At 48.3% G+C, this 14924-nt stretch overlaps 1 protein-coding gene across 1 annotated transcript; it reads left to right on the top strand.

The window, feature by feature from the left end:
- The first annotated feature begins 1110 nt into the window (after nucleotides 1–1110).
- CCNF (cyclin F) lies at nucleotides 1111–14869 on the top strand. The gene is made up of 17 exons (XM_086473024.1): nucleotides 1111–1123; nucleotides 4894–5048; nucleotides 5452–5558; nucleotides 6481–6548; nucleotides 7335–7528; nucleotides 7874–7927; nucleotides 8481–8585; nucleotides 9134–9211; nucleotides 9605–9756; nucleotides 10373–10537; nucleotides 11203–11326; nucleotides 11698–11878; nucleotides 12311–12398; nucleotides 12956–13055; nucleotides 13389–13519; nucleotides 13706–13875; nucleotides 14406–14869. Exons 1-17 carry the CDS (start codon nucleotides 1111–1113, stop codon nucleotides 14867–14869), a joined length of 2349 nt encoding a protein of 782 aa, XP_086329150.1.
- Nucleotides 14870–14924: the final 55 nt, after the last annotated feature.

Genomic DNA, 14924 nt, shown 5'->3' with positions numbered 1-14924 from the left:
CAAATGCTTGACTCAGGCTTGAACTTTGACTCCCAATTTTTTCCTAATTCCCCCTCACCCTCATGCAAGGCCAGGAAGGGGCAGGAGCAGGGCTCGGTGCTGCAGAGGCACGGGGCGATCCACACTGCAGTTCAGGGCATGAGAAACAGGCTCTGCCTGCGGAGCCCCACTCCTTCCTCCAGCGGCCACGTCCTCCCTCCTGCTCTTGCTCCAGCACTGAGGCCCTTAGGCCCCAGATACTCAGTGTGGGAACAAATCCGGTGGAAGTAAGACACAAGCCTTCCCTCAGCGGTGCTCTGGTGCAGCTCCCTTGGCCAAGCAGCCTCGGGGCCAAGCAGCCTCGGGGCCAAGCAGCCTCGGGGCCAAGCAGCCTCGGGGCCAAGCAGGCGGCTGAGGGTGAGCAGCACCGCGGAGGCACAGAAGGCTGCTGCCGGCTGGGGCCTAGCGCGGAGAAGGGAACCACGGCCCACGAGGGAGCCCGGGGCGCCGCTGCAACCTGGCCGCCGGCTCCCACCTCCGGGCTGGGCCCGGGTCAGCGGAGCCGGCGGGAACATGGCCCTGGCTCTGAGGGGGGCGGCCGCACAGCCGGCGCTGCTGTCATGGCAACGCCCCACACGGAGGGGGGGGGGGGGGTCCTTACCCCGTACGCATGCGGCGCGACCGCCGTGTCCGCCAAATGTTCGAACCGCCAACTGCCCCAATTCGAATTCGCATCCTCGACGCCCAATCACGGCCCGAGGGGCGGGGCGGGGACCGCCTCTCGTCGGCCTTCCGGCCAATCACGGAGTCTGCTGTGTTTAAAAAAATAGTGCGCGCGGCTGGTAGGCGTCGCTCAGAAGAGCTGAGCCTATCGCGGGCGGGAGGAGTGCCGGCCGCCCCAGGGAGGTGCCTCGGGGGGCGTGGCCTCAGCGGAGCTCGCCGGCTTGGGCCTTCCCCGATCCTCGCTGAGCCGCAAGGAGGCGGGGCTGAGGACGGGGGCGTGTCCTCCAACGGGAAGCCCCGCCTCCCCGACGGCCGGTTTGGCCCCGCCCCCTCGCGGCGCCCCTCACTCGCAGCCGGTCTGGGCGCGGCGGCCGGTGGCCTCCGCTCGGTCCCTGGGGACGCGCCGCGATGAAGGCGGGCGGTGAGTGCGGGTCTGGCCGCGGGCTCCGGGGGTGCCGCTTCGTCCCTCCCCCTCTCTCCCCCGTAGCTCCGAGGGGCGCCAGCGGCTCCGCGGCGGCCTCTCCCCCCGCCCCGCGCCGGGCTCCTCCTGAGGGGGCTCTGCGGGCGGCTGGGGCGGGAGGGCTGTGTCCCGGGGGAGTGGGCCCTGCCCGGGCGTCGCCTGCCCGCGTCTGAGGGGCCGCCGGGGACAGCAACGGCCGCGGGGTCCGTAGCGGCGGCGGGGCGCTGGCGGCAGCGCGCCGAAATTCAAACGGCGGCGGCGCGGCTGGGGGCGGTGCGGGCAGCGGCCCGGGCGAGGGCTCGGGGGCTCCGCCGCGGGGGGGGGGCATGGTCAGGGCTGCGGCTTCCCAGGGCCTCCCGCTTCGGGGACGGCTCTGCGGCCCCGCAGAGCTGGCTGCCGCCCCGGCGGGGGGTCGGGGCCGGGGCCGTACCTGGGGCCGCGCTTTTCCTTCTCGTTCGCTGGAGGGTCCGTAGCTGCGGTTGGTGGATGTGTCTGAGCGCTCCCGCGCTTCGAACTTCGAAGCCAGGCGCTAAGCAATGTCGATTGCATGAGAAATAACATACAAGACGTGTCTGAATTTGTTGAGCACAGACTGATGTGCGGGAAACCCCATTCAAACGTAAGAAAAAGCAGGTTTTGCTCTAAGGGTGGCTGAACGGTGGCACAGGTTGCTCAGAGTGGTGATGGAGTCTCCATCCTCAGAGACTTTCCAACCCGGCTGGCCGGCCGCAGTCCTGCGCAGCCTGCTGCAGGTGACCCCGCTTGGGCAGCGTGGTGGGACTGGGTGGTCTCCAGAGGTCTCTTCCAGCCTAAACCACTCTGGTTTTCTGAAGCAACAAATTGAAAATTTCCCTGTGTGACTTCCTGTCTTTCAAAATCCAGAGTCACGCAAGTACCCCATGCTCCCCAGTTACACGGATGTTTGTACAGGTTTAATCGGCATACCAGTGTAAAAATCCACTTCTTTTTCATGGCAAAAGTACTGCTGAAGTTTGCTCCAGAAGGGGGAAGAGGACGTGAAGGATAGCAGTATTACGCCCTGTGCACATCAAAAAGTTTTTGTTTTCATGGGGATAGCTTGTTAATCAAAGACCCGTAACAGGTAGGTAGATGCTGCTGCTGAGACATGGGATGCTATTTTGTATCAGGCTCGTGATTCATGTCATTAAACCTGATGTGCTAAGGACAATAATCACATATACAAGCAGAAACACATGTATTAGCACAGTGGTAGCCATGGCTCATGGACCCCTTTGGCATCTGCAGGCTCCTCTCAAGGATCCTGCTGAAAACCCAGATAACCTTCTCTATGCAAGTTGAAAAACCTGTATTAAGTAATCGAGTCTGATGCAGCAACTTTGCTTTGAGCAAGTTGTAAATTTTGCATTAGCCTTGCAGTCTGTAAGTCTGGACACTCCCCGGTTCTGTGGGCTCACCTGCTCAGAGGTGAGGGCCTACCTGGCCAGTCCATACATTTTTTTTCCATTCCTTGGATCTGCATCTGGTAGGAGCTGTTGCACTTATCTTCCCAAAGAGAAACACAACACAGTGCTCTGCAGGTCTCTCACTGAAGTTGCGTGTGAAGAACTGGAGATTAGAATAAGATCGCGAGGTGTTCTATGTGTTAGGTTATAACCAGGAGATGTTAAGCATCTAAAGTAGAAGAGCAGCCAAACCAGGAAAAAACATATTCACGGAGAAAAATACTTGCCTCATAAAAATTCTCTATCCTCACCTTGACTTTTCAGCCACCTTCTACTTTCATTGTAAAACACCTGCATCATTCTCTCAGCTTATGCCTTTGACCCTATAATCTAGGGAGACTACATGGCTCTGACTTGGGTTACTCCATACATAACATAGGGTGGTTTGGTGTATTATACCACTACTTTGACTCCATTGTTTTCATTTAAGCCAAAAAATCTTCAAGCTAGAAAAAGCTAGGAAAAAAAGCTTTCAAGCTAGAAATTAACCAGTGAAAATAGGGTAAGCAATGCCAGCACAGACTCACAGAATGGCAGGGATTTGAAGGGACTCCCCTGCCAAGGCAGGTTTGCCTAGAGCAGGTCACACAGGAACGCGTCCAGATGGGTTTTGAGTATCTCCAGAGGAGCAGACTCCACAACCTCCCATGGCACCCTCTTACAGTGCTCTGCCATCCTCAGAGTGAAGAAGTTTTTCCTCCTGTTCAAGCGGAACTTCCTGTGCTCCAGTTTGCGCCCGTTACCCCTTGTCCTGTCGCTGGGCACCACTGAAAAGAGCCTGGCCCCATCCTCTTGACAACCACCCTTTAGATATTTATAATCGTTGATAAGGTCCCCTCCCGGTCCTCTCTTCTCCAGGCTAAAGAGCCCCAGGTCTCTCAGCCTTTCCTGTCAGCAGAGATGCTCCAGCCCCTTCATCATCTTTGTAGCCCTCCACTGGACTCTCATGTTACACAGTACTGGGCTCTCTAGAGGAGTTTGTGTCTTTTTATTAAACTTTTAAAGACAAAAGTCAGTAAATAAATTTCCCAAGTATAGTCTCTTTATATGAGATTCAAACCGTTTTTGAAAAATACAACCAAGAAATCTTCTACAATATAGACAAAGCCCCTTTAATTTTTGGGGCTCAAGCTTTCACTTCAGAGTTTATTTTTTGAGTCCTCATTTCTGCAAAGAAAATGTTGAGCCTCTTGCTCAGAAGTGGGTCTCAATTGCTTGTATGGACTGCTACTGAGAGCTGCAAGAGGCTGATGTAGAAATTGGCAGTGTTGGTGTCTCCGCTGCTACGTGGCAGGGCTCCAAAAGGTACAGTATGAATGGGGATTGATCCGGGTCCTCCTACGCAAGCGCCGTCTGTGAAGGTGATCCTTCACTGCCACTTGCGGGCTCGAGTTTGGGCAATGTGCTTTTGTTTCCTCCTGGCACCTTGCACTGGTTTGAATTCCTGCTGTTCATTAGGCTGCTGGGGGCGTTGGGGCTCTGGAGTGCAGGCGTGGGCCAGGCTCTTGATGGCAGCCCAAACACTGCGCTGTCCGCAGGAGATGGAAAAGGGATCCTGGGCTTTCTACCAGAGTCTGAGCCTCTACCAGCGAGGGGTAATCGTGTGCTCTTCTTGGGTTTGCCTCAGCTGTTGGAGCAGTTTCCCCTCCTGGCAAATGCAGTGAGGGTAAACTCTGTCTTAAGGAGGAACAGAAGACGTAGGTGATGCCTTCATCTGTCAATGCTACAAGGTGCTGGAACTTCAAAAGAAGGCTTCCTGGTTCCTGAGGATCTTCCATGAGCACCCGTGGCAGGAGCTGGCTTCTGAGAAAGATGGGCTTTTAGCTTGAGCTGGGGGAGGGTCTTGACTTCCGAATTGCTGTGATCACGTTCCAAGGCCTGCTACCGGTTGAGAAGGAAAAGTTGGGGCGTGAGGGAGGTGAATGAAGTCGTCATAGTGACAGTTTAACTAAATGCAGTCAAGTGATGGAGGCAGGGCACAGGGGGGCTCTCGATGAAGAGGACTTGAATGTGAGCCATCCTTCCTCAGCCTCATAGCTTCGTTGACTAAATTGAACGAGTCACTACTTTGTGCCCTGGTCTTACGGCGTTATGTGACACATGCTGAATTTCTGTGATTAATGTGTTTGAAGAGGTGTCCTATGCCGCAAGTGCTCAAGTAAACACATGTTTCTGTATGCGAATACTCTGTAGTGCCTTTGTGCCGTTCCATCGCTGACTGAGGTGTCCCCTGTTTTTGTTTTCCAGTGATTCACTGTAGATGTTCCAGGTGTTTTTCTTTCCCTTCAAAGCGAAGGATAAGAAAGCGGCCTCGAGTCCTGACGTTGTTAAGTCTGCCCGAGGATGTTCTGTTCCATGTTCTGAAAGGCCTTCCTGCTGAGGACATCCTCTCGGTCAGAGCTGTGAGTCTGCTTCTGCTTCCTCTCTGTCACGCACCGTGGCTTATCTCTGCCTCTAGGAGCCAGGGCTGCACACGGAAAAGGCTGGCTCCTCCTGACAGAGTAAACCTGAAGAAAACCAATAAATACATGCAGTAATTAAATTTTGGCTATCCCAGTAGCAGTTTTATTTCTCGGTACTCGAGCTTAAGAAGATTAGCAGCAGTATTTGAGTGCTCTGTGTAAATTTTCTGTGAGAATTATCCTGCTAGATCACCGTAGCTGAACAAATTAGTTTGATTTGGCATCTCTTGCCTTAATGGTGATTAGGCAGTTAGTTACCTATCTAAAATGAGATTGCAAAGAACTATTTTTCAGTCGGTCCTTCTATTTTAGCAATTATTATTTTACACTCCTCCCTTGCCAGGTGCACTCGCATCTTAAGTACCTTGTGGATAATCATGCTAGTGTTTGGGCATGTGCAAGTTTCCAAGAAATATGGCCTTCTCCAAACAATCTGAAGATGTTTGAAAGGTAAGCTTTAAGAATCAAATTTGTCTGAAAAGAGAATGTTTAAAGGTAGGTGTACAAGTCTAATCAGGCCTCACTGTAAGTGTGAGGGGATCTGAGTTTCCCTTTTTGTAGAAGCCTTTGCTTAGGGTGATGAAGAATTTTTGATTTTGTGTCTAAGCTGCAGCTTATAGCTGCTCTCTCTTTAACTGGAGCAGGGCCCACTGCAGATACCAAAGTAATTTCTCTTTAAAGGCATTAATATTCCTTATTGGAACACAGCACATTAACTAAAATCTCTAACTGGTGCTTCCATAAGGATGTGCAAGTGAGATCAGAGGTTCGGGAGCATAACCGTATTTGGCTTGGCTCGGTCACTTCTTGTGCAAACCAGGGTATGGAAAAATAGGTAAATATCAGTATTAAAACATGTGAAGTTTGAAAGGGTAATGATAAATCCGCTTAAAAAGGAGGGAGAACATCATCGTGTCCCTCTGATTTGAAGGGGATCTTTCACTTTAAATATCACGATAATTGTTTTGCTTCTGAATATTGCTTCTTTGATGACTGTATTACACTCTTTCTGAAGACAACTGCTATGTGCACAGCAGTTTGGAAGGAAGGAGCACAAGGGCTTGATGCATCTCCCTGAGGGTACAAGTACTGAAACGTGTTACTGCATTCTGGAGTTGGAGGTGTTGCGTGGGAATGGGAAACAGTTCTTAGGAATTGTCAAATTATCCCGGCCATTGGCATATGAACGGGTTGCAGCAAGAAAAGCCTCAGCAAAACTTGGGTTTAACTGCGGTAGTGAAAGCCCACGTGCTTACGGGTGGTGGTCGCCACGTTCACAGCCTGGCCTCTGCTGGAGTAACGTGTTTGAGGATGTGGGCCTGGGAGCACCTACTGATTTCAACCTCAAGTGTCTTCTGTGTTTCCCATGCAGGGCTGCGGAAAGGGGCAACTTTGAAGCTGCTGTGAAGCTGGGGATAGCATACCTGTACAATGAAGGCTGTAAGTGTGGGAGCTTGTACTCCGGTCTGTGAGGAACATGGCGTGACAGAGGGAAATGCAGAGGAGCTAAAGGCTTATTGCTAGATACAGATTGGCTAATTGTCTCATGAAGTTGGCACTTTCCCTGGCTGCTTACAAAGCTATTTCTCCTGCGCCTCAAACACCGAGGCTTTTGTACCCAGGCCCTAGAGCAGGGAAGCGCAGAGGCGGTTGGCTGTGCCCAGTGGGTGGTGAGGTCTCATTTACTGTGCTGCCCCTCCAGTTTTACCTGTCAGGGCAGCTTAAGCGCTGGCTGCTAAACTGCTGGGTGTTAAATGACCGTATAGTGCACAGCTCTTTCCAAAAAGAATGCAATGCAGAGCTTGCGAATTCATGGTTGGAAGTTACGCTTTGTACCCTTCTGATCAAACTCTGCTCCTTGCCCAGCGTGATAAAGGGAAGAACGGGGACTGACAGTTGGCTGGGGGAGCCTCCTTGCAGAGGGTGCGGGCGAGGTGGGTGACTGGCACACCAGTTGGTTGTACGCTGGCAGGAATCAGCTGCTGTGAGTGCTCATGTTTGCAGAACATGTGCCCCCCCAGCTTAGTCTTTAGGAACATAGAACCCTGATTGTAGTAAGATTTTTCTTCTTTCCCCATGTCCATGATTTTGAAGGCTCCAAAGGGAAGACTCTGTTCAGTCTTTTCCTGATTGTATCCTGTTGTCTGTCTTGGCCTGGTTAAATGCCAAGCACCTGTTGTGAATAAACTCTAAATGATTCCTGGCTTTTTTTCGTGTGTTGTTCAGTGTCCATATCAGACGAGGGTCGTGCAGAAGTGAATGGATTAAAGGCATCTCATTTCTTCAGTCTGGCAGAGCGTTTGAATGTGTGCGCAGCCCCGTTTATCTGGCTTTTTATCCGTCCTCCCTGGTCCTTGAGCGGAAGCTGTTGTAAAGCTGTGGTCTATGAGAGTCTCAAAGCGGAGTGTCAGCTGGAGAAAGTAAGATTTCTTTCTGCCCTGGACTTTAACATAGGCTAGTAGCTGCATCTAGATATTTTGCAAAAAAATATTTTTGCTTCCCCGAGGAGCTCCTGTGTTCTTGTTGCTTAAATGACTGTGGATCAATCATTTTAATGAATTTATTGCCAAACTAGACTTGGTATATCATGAGTGCTGGAGGCCTGTACTGTCTCCTCTGAGAGATTCGATACTATCTCAAAGATAACAAGGCAAGGGGGAGGAATGATTGAAAGGCAAACAAAATTGTAGTCTGGAATTGATAGGAAAAATTGCTGCTGTTCTTTGTTTGTCTTTGACAATGTTTTATCTTGATGCTTTCTTCAGGCTCAAAAAGGATCTATTCTCCACTGCTTGGCTAAGGTCTTGAGTCTCTTTGAGGTGAGCAGTGTTTCTGATTTGATGTGTTTAGGTACTTTTTTTTGGTGATGTTTACCTTGATTTAAAAAAAAATATATATATATCAGCAAAATGCTCTTATATTCCTCAAGTGGCCTAGGAATTTCTGTTCTCATGAGTTTAATTTATTGGTCGTTTAATGGAACATTATCAACTTAGTTTATTGAATTTTACAAATAGTGAAATTAATTTTGGCTTGCTTGTGGGCTTGCAGAGTGTTCAGGTCTCAAAGGAAGCTTTCCATCCATAATGCATGTCAAAAAAAAAAAAAAAAAAAATCCTTCAGTGGCAAGCAAGCCAAAAAGCTTTTGTCTAGCTGAGGAAAACCGCTAACTGCTTCCTGAGCCTGGATCTCCAAACGGCAGCACTGCGTGGCTGTGGGAGCACCCCTCGTGGTCCGAAGGGGGCTCGCAGCTGGTTGGTTCTGCTCTGTAGCTTTTGGTACAGAGCCGTGCGTGCTGTAGCTTCTGGAGCATTGAGAGCTGGCATCCAGTGGGCTGGACGGCAAAAATACTGTCAAGCCTTTCGTTCTTAGGATGAAGAAAAAAGAAAAGAATCCCTTGAAATGTTTGAAGAATCTTCAAAGCAGGGTTGTTTAAACAGCTCCTACCTCCTTTGGGAAAGTAACAGAAAGGCTGCTGTAAGTAGAATTTTTGTTTTGTCTCAAAACCACTCTCACCGTAGCTTCTGGACCTCTGTTATGTGCCATGAATGTACACAGAAAGAAATTGCTCTTCCTCAGAGCTTACCTTCTTCACAAACAAGGAGAAACGAGCTTTGCTGTCTGCCTGGGTGCTTCAAGTAAGGGAGTCTACGAGCAGTTGTAGCCAAGGTGCTAGCATTGCAGAAGGCCCTTTATGCTAACTCTGCTAAAGGCACTGCTGGCTGGTGATCCTGTGGCTCGCTTGGGAACAGGAGCAGGGAGACTGCCCACGTTGTCCTTAGTAAGTCTGCCAGAGCTCTCATGTTGGAATCCCAAGTGACCTGTCTCATGTCCTGTGAGACCTTGGGCAAGAACCAAAGAAAGTTTCTTAAAAACAACGTTGTCATGAGGAGAAACAAGCTGATTGCCGAAATAACAGATGTACCCACAGGCAGTGTTTTTCCTCTGGATGCTACTACTACCATCCTTCTGTTTGTTGTGTAAAGGTAATGGGTTTTGAAATCTATTTATATTCCTCTCTGTAGATGTCAGACCCTGGCAGGTACCTCCAAAGTCTCAGGAAGCTACGAGACTACGCAGCAAAGGGCTGCTGGGAAGCACAGGTAAGACTGAATTTTTTAAGGAAAACAGTCTTTATTTGGTCTTTTCTACACTGCCATTGTAGATTTAGACTCCTCCCTTTAGAAGCAGGGTCAAAATTGTTGAATAATATCTATATATGCATGTGTGTATTTACTCAGAAGGTCCCCCTTTTTTTGAAAATACTGCGTGTCTGTGGTACAGTCTGAGTAAAGATGCATCTTTTGGTGGACTTAAAAGCCTGCCCTCAAATAATGTGTGTTCAACATTTAAGCCAAACTAAGAACTACTGATTTGAGTAGTTCATGTTCGCTCTCTGTTTTCAGCAGGAAATTCACAGGACAATCTTGTGCTGCCTTAGTTTGCGTTTGGTAAAAAAAAATACTTTCTTTTGTGTTCTCTCTACTCTACTACAGATAGCTTTAGCCAAAGCTTGTGGGAATGGAAACCAAGTAGGATTAGATGCAAAATCTTCCAGTGAAATGGTGTCTCACATCTTTCAAGCTTCCCTTCCTGTCAGCAAGCAAAGTATCTTCACTGTGCAGAAAGGAATGAACGAAACAATGAGGTAAAAACTCAGATCCAGGAGTCAGGCCACACGGCAGAAACCATTGCCCATTTCCCTCTGTGTCTGTAGAGGGAAACAAATCTAGAACGAGGCCTGTTCGAAGACGGAATGTTGTGCTTTGCTCTTCTGTGATGCACGATTATGTGCAGAGAGACACACGACATTCACAGACAGGTATCGGAGCCCCTATTTCAAGCTCCAATGAAGAACTGAAATGAGGTTGGTTTTTTTCTGAACTGTAAGTTCTTGCATCTGTCAAGACTAAGTTCTTCGAGAACCGGCGGCACTGTTTGACTTGTTGGAGCTACAGCTACTCTCTAGTTATCTGAGGTGGCCTTCAGCCGCCTCATCGCTATGCCCTACCCTTTCCCTGTGCAAGTGCCCGTTATAGGACAGTTTCTAATTCCACTTCACAGACAACTTAAGACGACTGCTGACCCTTCAGAGGATAACAGGCCTCTGGTTGCAAATCCTTATCTCAGTGCAATGTGTCATTTTCCTGAAAATTCTTTTGGTGAAATTTCTTGGCTTAGGACTTGGTAACCGGGCATGGGGAGGGTGTTCAGCACAGGTTTGAATGGCTTCTAACTGCACAGGTTTTGTCTCTCCTGCCTAGGTACATCCTGATTGATTGGCTGGTAGAAGTGGCTACCATGAAAGACTTTTCTAGCCTGTGCCTTCACATGACAGTGGGATGCGTGGATCGTTATTTGAAGCTGAGACCTGTACCTCGGGCTCGACTCCAACTTTTGGGGATAGCCTGCATGGTCATTTGCACACGGTAGGGGTTCTGACTGCTGAACAGAAGTGGTTATTGTGATCATTCAAATTCATTTTTGCAGCTCAAGACTTTTTTTCCCCTCCTTTGCTAACAATAATACTGGAAAGAATCTTTGTCTTCCCGCTACATTGACTGTTGCTTGAACTGTATTCACGTACAAACACAGTCTCTGTAAATGAGACACAAAATTTAATTCCTTGAACGTGTTTTTAAATATAAAAAAATTCCATAGTGGTGGATTGGTCTAAAGGCATTCACTCCATCGTGCCATATTAGCATGGGTAACCCTGTAAGGAACAACTGCAGTGGTGGTGTTACACTGTTTAGTCTGTTATGCTCAGATGGTGTGGTGGAAAATTACCCTTCTGTGTTGGTTTCCTTAATGTCTTGCATCTTAACCTAGGAGAGGTTTGATAAATAAGGAATTACGAGTGCTCTAGTAGGTGGATCCAGCTTAAAGGTGAAATAAATGAAGAGCTGCTGTTTGTTCTTTCCTGGTCTGTACCTGGGAAAGTACCTTATAAAGTTGTTTAACAAGTACCTTATAAAGTTGTTTGACTCTTTGGTCATCTTAGGTGCATTTAACTGCCACAAAAACATGAGTGCACAAGCGCACAAATTCCCTTTCTTCTGGGGCTGATTGTTAATGTTATTTAATATTGCAGTTTCATCAGCAAAGAGATCTTGACAATACGGGAAGCTGTGTGGCTAACAGACAACACATACAAATATGAAGACTTGGTCAGAATGATGGGTGAGATCATTTCTGCCCTAGAAGGAAAGATAAGGGTGAGTTTGGAAAGTGGATGGAATATTTCACTTCTTGGGCCGCTACTGAAGTCAGGCTGTTGTAATCGGCCCTTCTCCTTATCTGAGATGTTGGGGTTTATGTGAGTGTTCTCAGGCAGCTGTGAAGACCATGTCTATTTCAGAGCACACAGATACTAAACCCTGTGCCTTTCTGTAGAGATTAAAACTGAAGTTTTAAGAGGCCATTTATTATTTCACTGGAGAATGTTTCAATGTGAATGTAGTAGTTTAAAAACAAATAAACAAACAAGAACCCTAACGTAATGAAAACAGCATCTCCTGGAAACAGCTGTTCTAAGTACTTGGTGCTTATCTTGTATTTCCAACCTCTGTTCTCCTTTCTGCACCAGATACCTACCATTGTGGACTACAAAGAAGTATTGTCAAATGTAGTCTTGCTGGAGAGAAGAACACTTCACCTTTACAGCTTCATTTGTGAACTGTCACTCTTAAATACAAGCCTTTGTGTGTATTCCCCAGCTCGGCTGGCTGCTGCGGCACTGCTGCTGGCTAGGATACTACACAGGCACGGTAAGGAACCTTAAGCAGAGCTGCAGCACGGTATGTCAGCCTGCCTTGTCTTTTCAGGGAGTTTTGGGGGGTTTTTTTGTATTACTTAGTCTTCAGACAAGATGTCCCAATCACTTGGCTGAGGGTTGAAGAGGGAGATGGGTGTAAGGCTCCAGAACGAAGAGTCAAGTTCAGTCTGTTTTACCTCTTCATAGCTCTGATGAACCAGAGCGTTAGCATCAGACTGTGCATGCTTTGTGTTTAGATGAGAGACTGAAGATTTCTGTACTTGGGTGTAACCTCGGTTTGGCAGGTGAACCTTCCCTTGAAGCGAACTATGTACAAGCATACGCTTGTAAAGATCGTGATCTTCATCTCAGTAAAAAAACCCAACCTGTCTGATTACAGAACTACCAAGCTCTGTGAAATGCTAATACGTATTCTTTTCTCCAGCACACCCCTGGACCAGCCAGCTGTCTGAGTGCACCAGTTTCTCTCTTGAAGACCTGTTGCCCTGTGTGCTAAGCCTCCACCAGAAGTGGTAATAGTTTTGGAACTCTTTTGGGAGGGCACATGAGTACTCGGATTCCAGCTCTTGCAGACATGCTGCACCCATACAGTCAGCTCTTCCCAGTGAAGGAGGTGGCGTTGGGGAACTGCTTTGCTCCCCCAACCACAAGGCACTAAGGCCTGGGGGACAGTTCAGGGACAGCCATTCTGCTTCTCCCGACTGGTAGTGGTCCTGGGTGACAGAAAATGTGATGCTCCTCAAGGCTTAACAGCTTTCGGCTTGCCAAGCAGCACTATTTTCAGAAGACTGCAGCTGGCTTATTGGTGAGCTTCAGAAGGAGTTCCAGTAGCAAAAGTAGCTCATTTTTTTAGAGTACAAGGCAAATACCATGTTCATCTCAAGGAATGGAAAAGGAATTAGATGCTCGTTTGCTCAGAAACCAAGTGTCCTAGCTAGCTGCTCAGCTGAAACACCAACTGCCTTAGCACAGAGCTGACAGACAGAGGGAAAGTACTTGAACTGGCAGGTTTGTTAACCTTGTTTCATACGATCCATTCTAAGATTGGGCCTTTAATCTTTCTTTCCAGTTTCCATGATGATGTTCCCAAGGATTATAGGCAGGTGTCCTTAACTGCAGTGAAACAACGATTTGAAGATGAGCGTTACGAAGAAATAGGCAAAGAAAAGGTGGGTGAGCTCTTTGTCTTCATGTGCTGATGTCTGACACCCAGAGCAAAGCTACCATGCGGCAGGATATAGTAAACTTCAAATAATGGGAAGTGGGTTCTACCTGTAGACTTTTGGAGGATCGAATATCTAAATAAAGTGGTAGTTTTAAACTTGGTCTGCAGGGACTATAACTGCTCTGTTCGAGTACGTGTGGGAAGAACTCCCTGAGACAGATTTCTCCTAGAAAATAAGAGATAAATAGCCTCCTTCTGGCTATTTACTCCTTCTGGGAATCGATCTCATGGTCTAATTCTTACTGGCTTTTTGATTATTCTTTTTTTTTTTTTTTAGATGATGAGTTACAGCCAGCTCTGTTCATTGTTGGGTGTGAAGCAGGAGGACCCGGAGCCCAGCCCCTTGCACACAAATGTGGTGGAAATTCAGACTTTCCTTAGCTCTCCCTGTGGAAAGAGAACTAAAAGGCTAGTATAACTCATCACGGTAAATGTCTCTGAAGATGAGCATGAGCCTTTCTTCCTCTCTAGTGTCCTGAGGTTTCATTCTTAAATATGATCAGTTTTTCTGTAATTACCTTGGCATATCTATTATAAGAGCCAGAAGAGAAGACCTGGCTTTTAATGTGTGCCTTCTGGATTTTCTTGCTCCAGGAGGAGGGAAGACAGCATCCAGGATGACAGAGGCAGCTTTGTGACCACGCCCACAGCAGAGCTATCCACCCAGGAAGAAAGTCTTCTAGATAACTTCCTAGACTGGAGTTTAGATTCCTGCTCTGGTTATGAAGGTGATCAGGAAAGTGAAGGCGAGAGAGATGGAGATGGTGAGCGTTTTATTCTCGTTATAAAAAGCAGACAAGAGAATTAAAACTGTCTTTTCATCTATTGCTTAAAACTGTTTCTCAGGCAACAGAAGCCTGAACTTTCAGCTGAAGACCCATTGGAAAAACTCTCCCCCTTCCCCAGTGGTTATAACTGTTAAACTCTTTTAGAGGTATAATATATCTGTTCTCTTTCTCTATACTGCTTCAGAACGTGATGCAGGGTTTTGTAGCTGCTTAGCATTTCAAAGCGAGGCTGTTTTCAGGCAGGGGACCAAATGTGATGAAGGGCCCACTGCATTAGAAACACTGTAGTACCTGGTTTGCTGACTCTGGGCCTGGCTGTTCAGTACCTCTCCAAACAGTCTGAGGGGGGGAATAGTTACTGTTTGAAATGAGGGTGAACTCAGTGCTCTACCCTCCCCTCCATCTGTAACTAGACCTAAGGCTTATGCTTCTGCTTGCCTCTGTGCTGAATGCCTGCTTGGTGTCACCCAAATCAAAAGGAACCTTTTTCTTTTATCAACCTGCAGTGACAAGTCCCAGTGGGATCTTGGACGTGACAGTGGTCTATATGGACCCTGCGGAGCACTGCTGCCAGGACTCCAGCGATGAAGACAATCTGGCTGTGGAGTGGGCTGGGCACGCGGAACCACTGCGGGAGGCGACGCTGCCGGATGACGCTCGCAGCCTTTCAGCATATCTCACCCCAAGAAATCCTAACCTGGAAGGGAGCTCAGGGTACTCCTCTGTCAACAGTGCCAGTCCTACATCTTCTGTAGAAGGCAGCCTTGGAGTACCTCTCAAACCTACCTCAGCACTGTCTCGTGGCGGTGCCCTGAACAAGGAGCCAGGCCTGCCTCATTACCTGGAGTCCTGTTTACAGTCAGTCTGTGCTAGGCCTAGCGATGGCAAGTGTGACAGAAGGCAAGTCAAGCGAAAAAATGTGGCAGAACACAGTGAAGAAAGGGTGAACTTGGGCTTCTTAAGCCTCTGATTTCTTCATGTTCTTTCCTTTTCTAGGCTGCCTGGAAACAGTATTTCTGTTGTAG

Source organism: Leptosomus discolor, chromosome 14, assembly GCF_034619465.1.
Source record: "Leptosomus discolor isolate bLepDis1 chromosome 14, bLepDis1.hap2, whole genome shotgun sequence".
Classification (NCBI taxonomy): domain Eukaryota; kingdom Metazoa; phylum Chordata; class Aves; order Leptosomiformes; family Leptosomidae; genus Leptosomus; species Leptosomus discolor.
The sequence above is the reverse complement of the archived record's forward strand: the minus strand, read 5'-3'. Positions and strand labels throughout refer to the sequence as shown.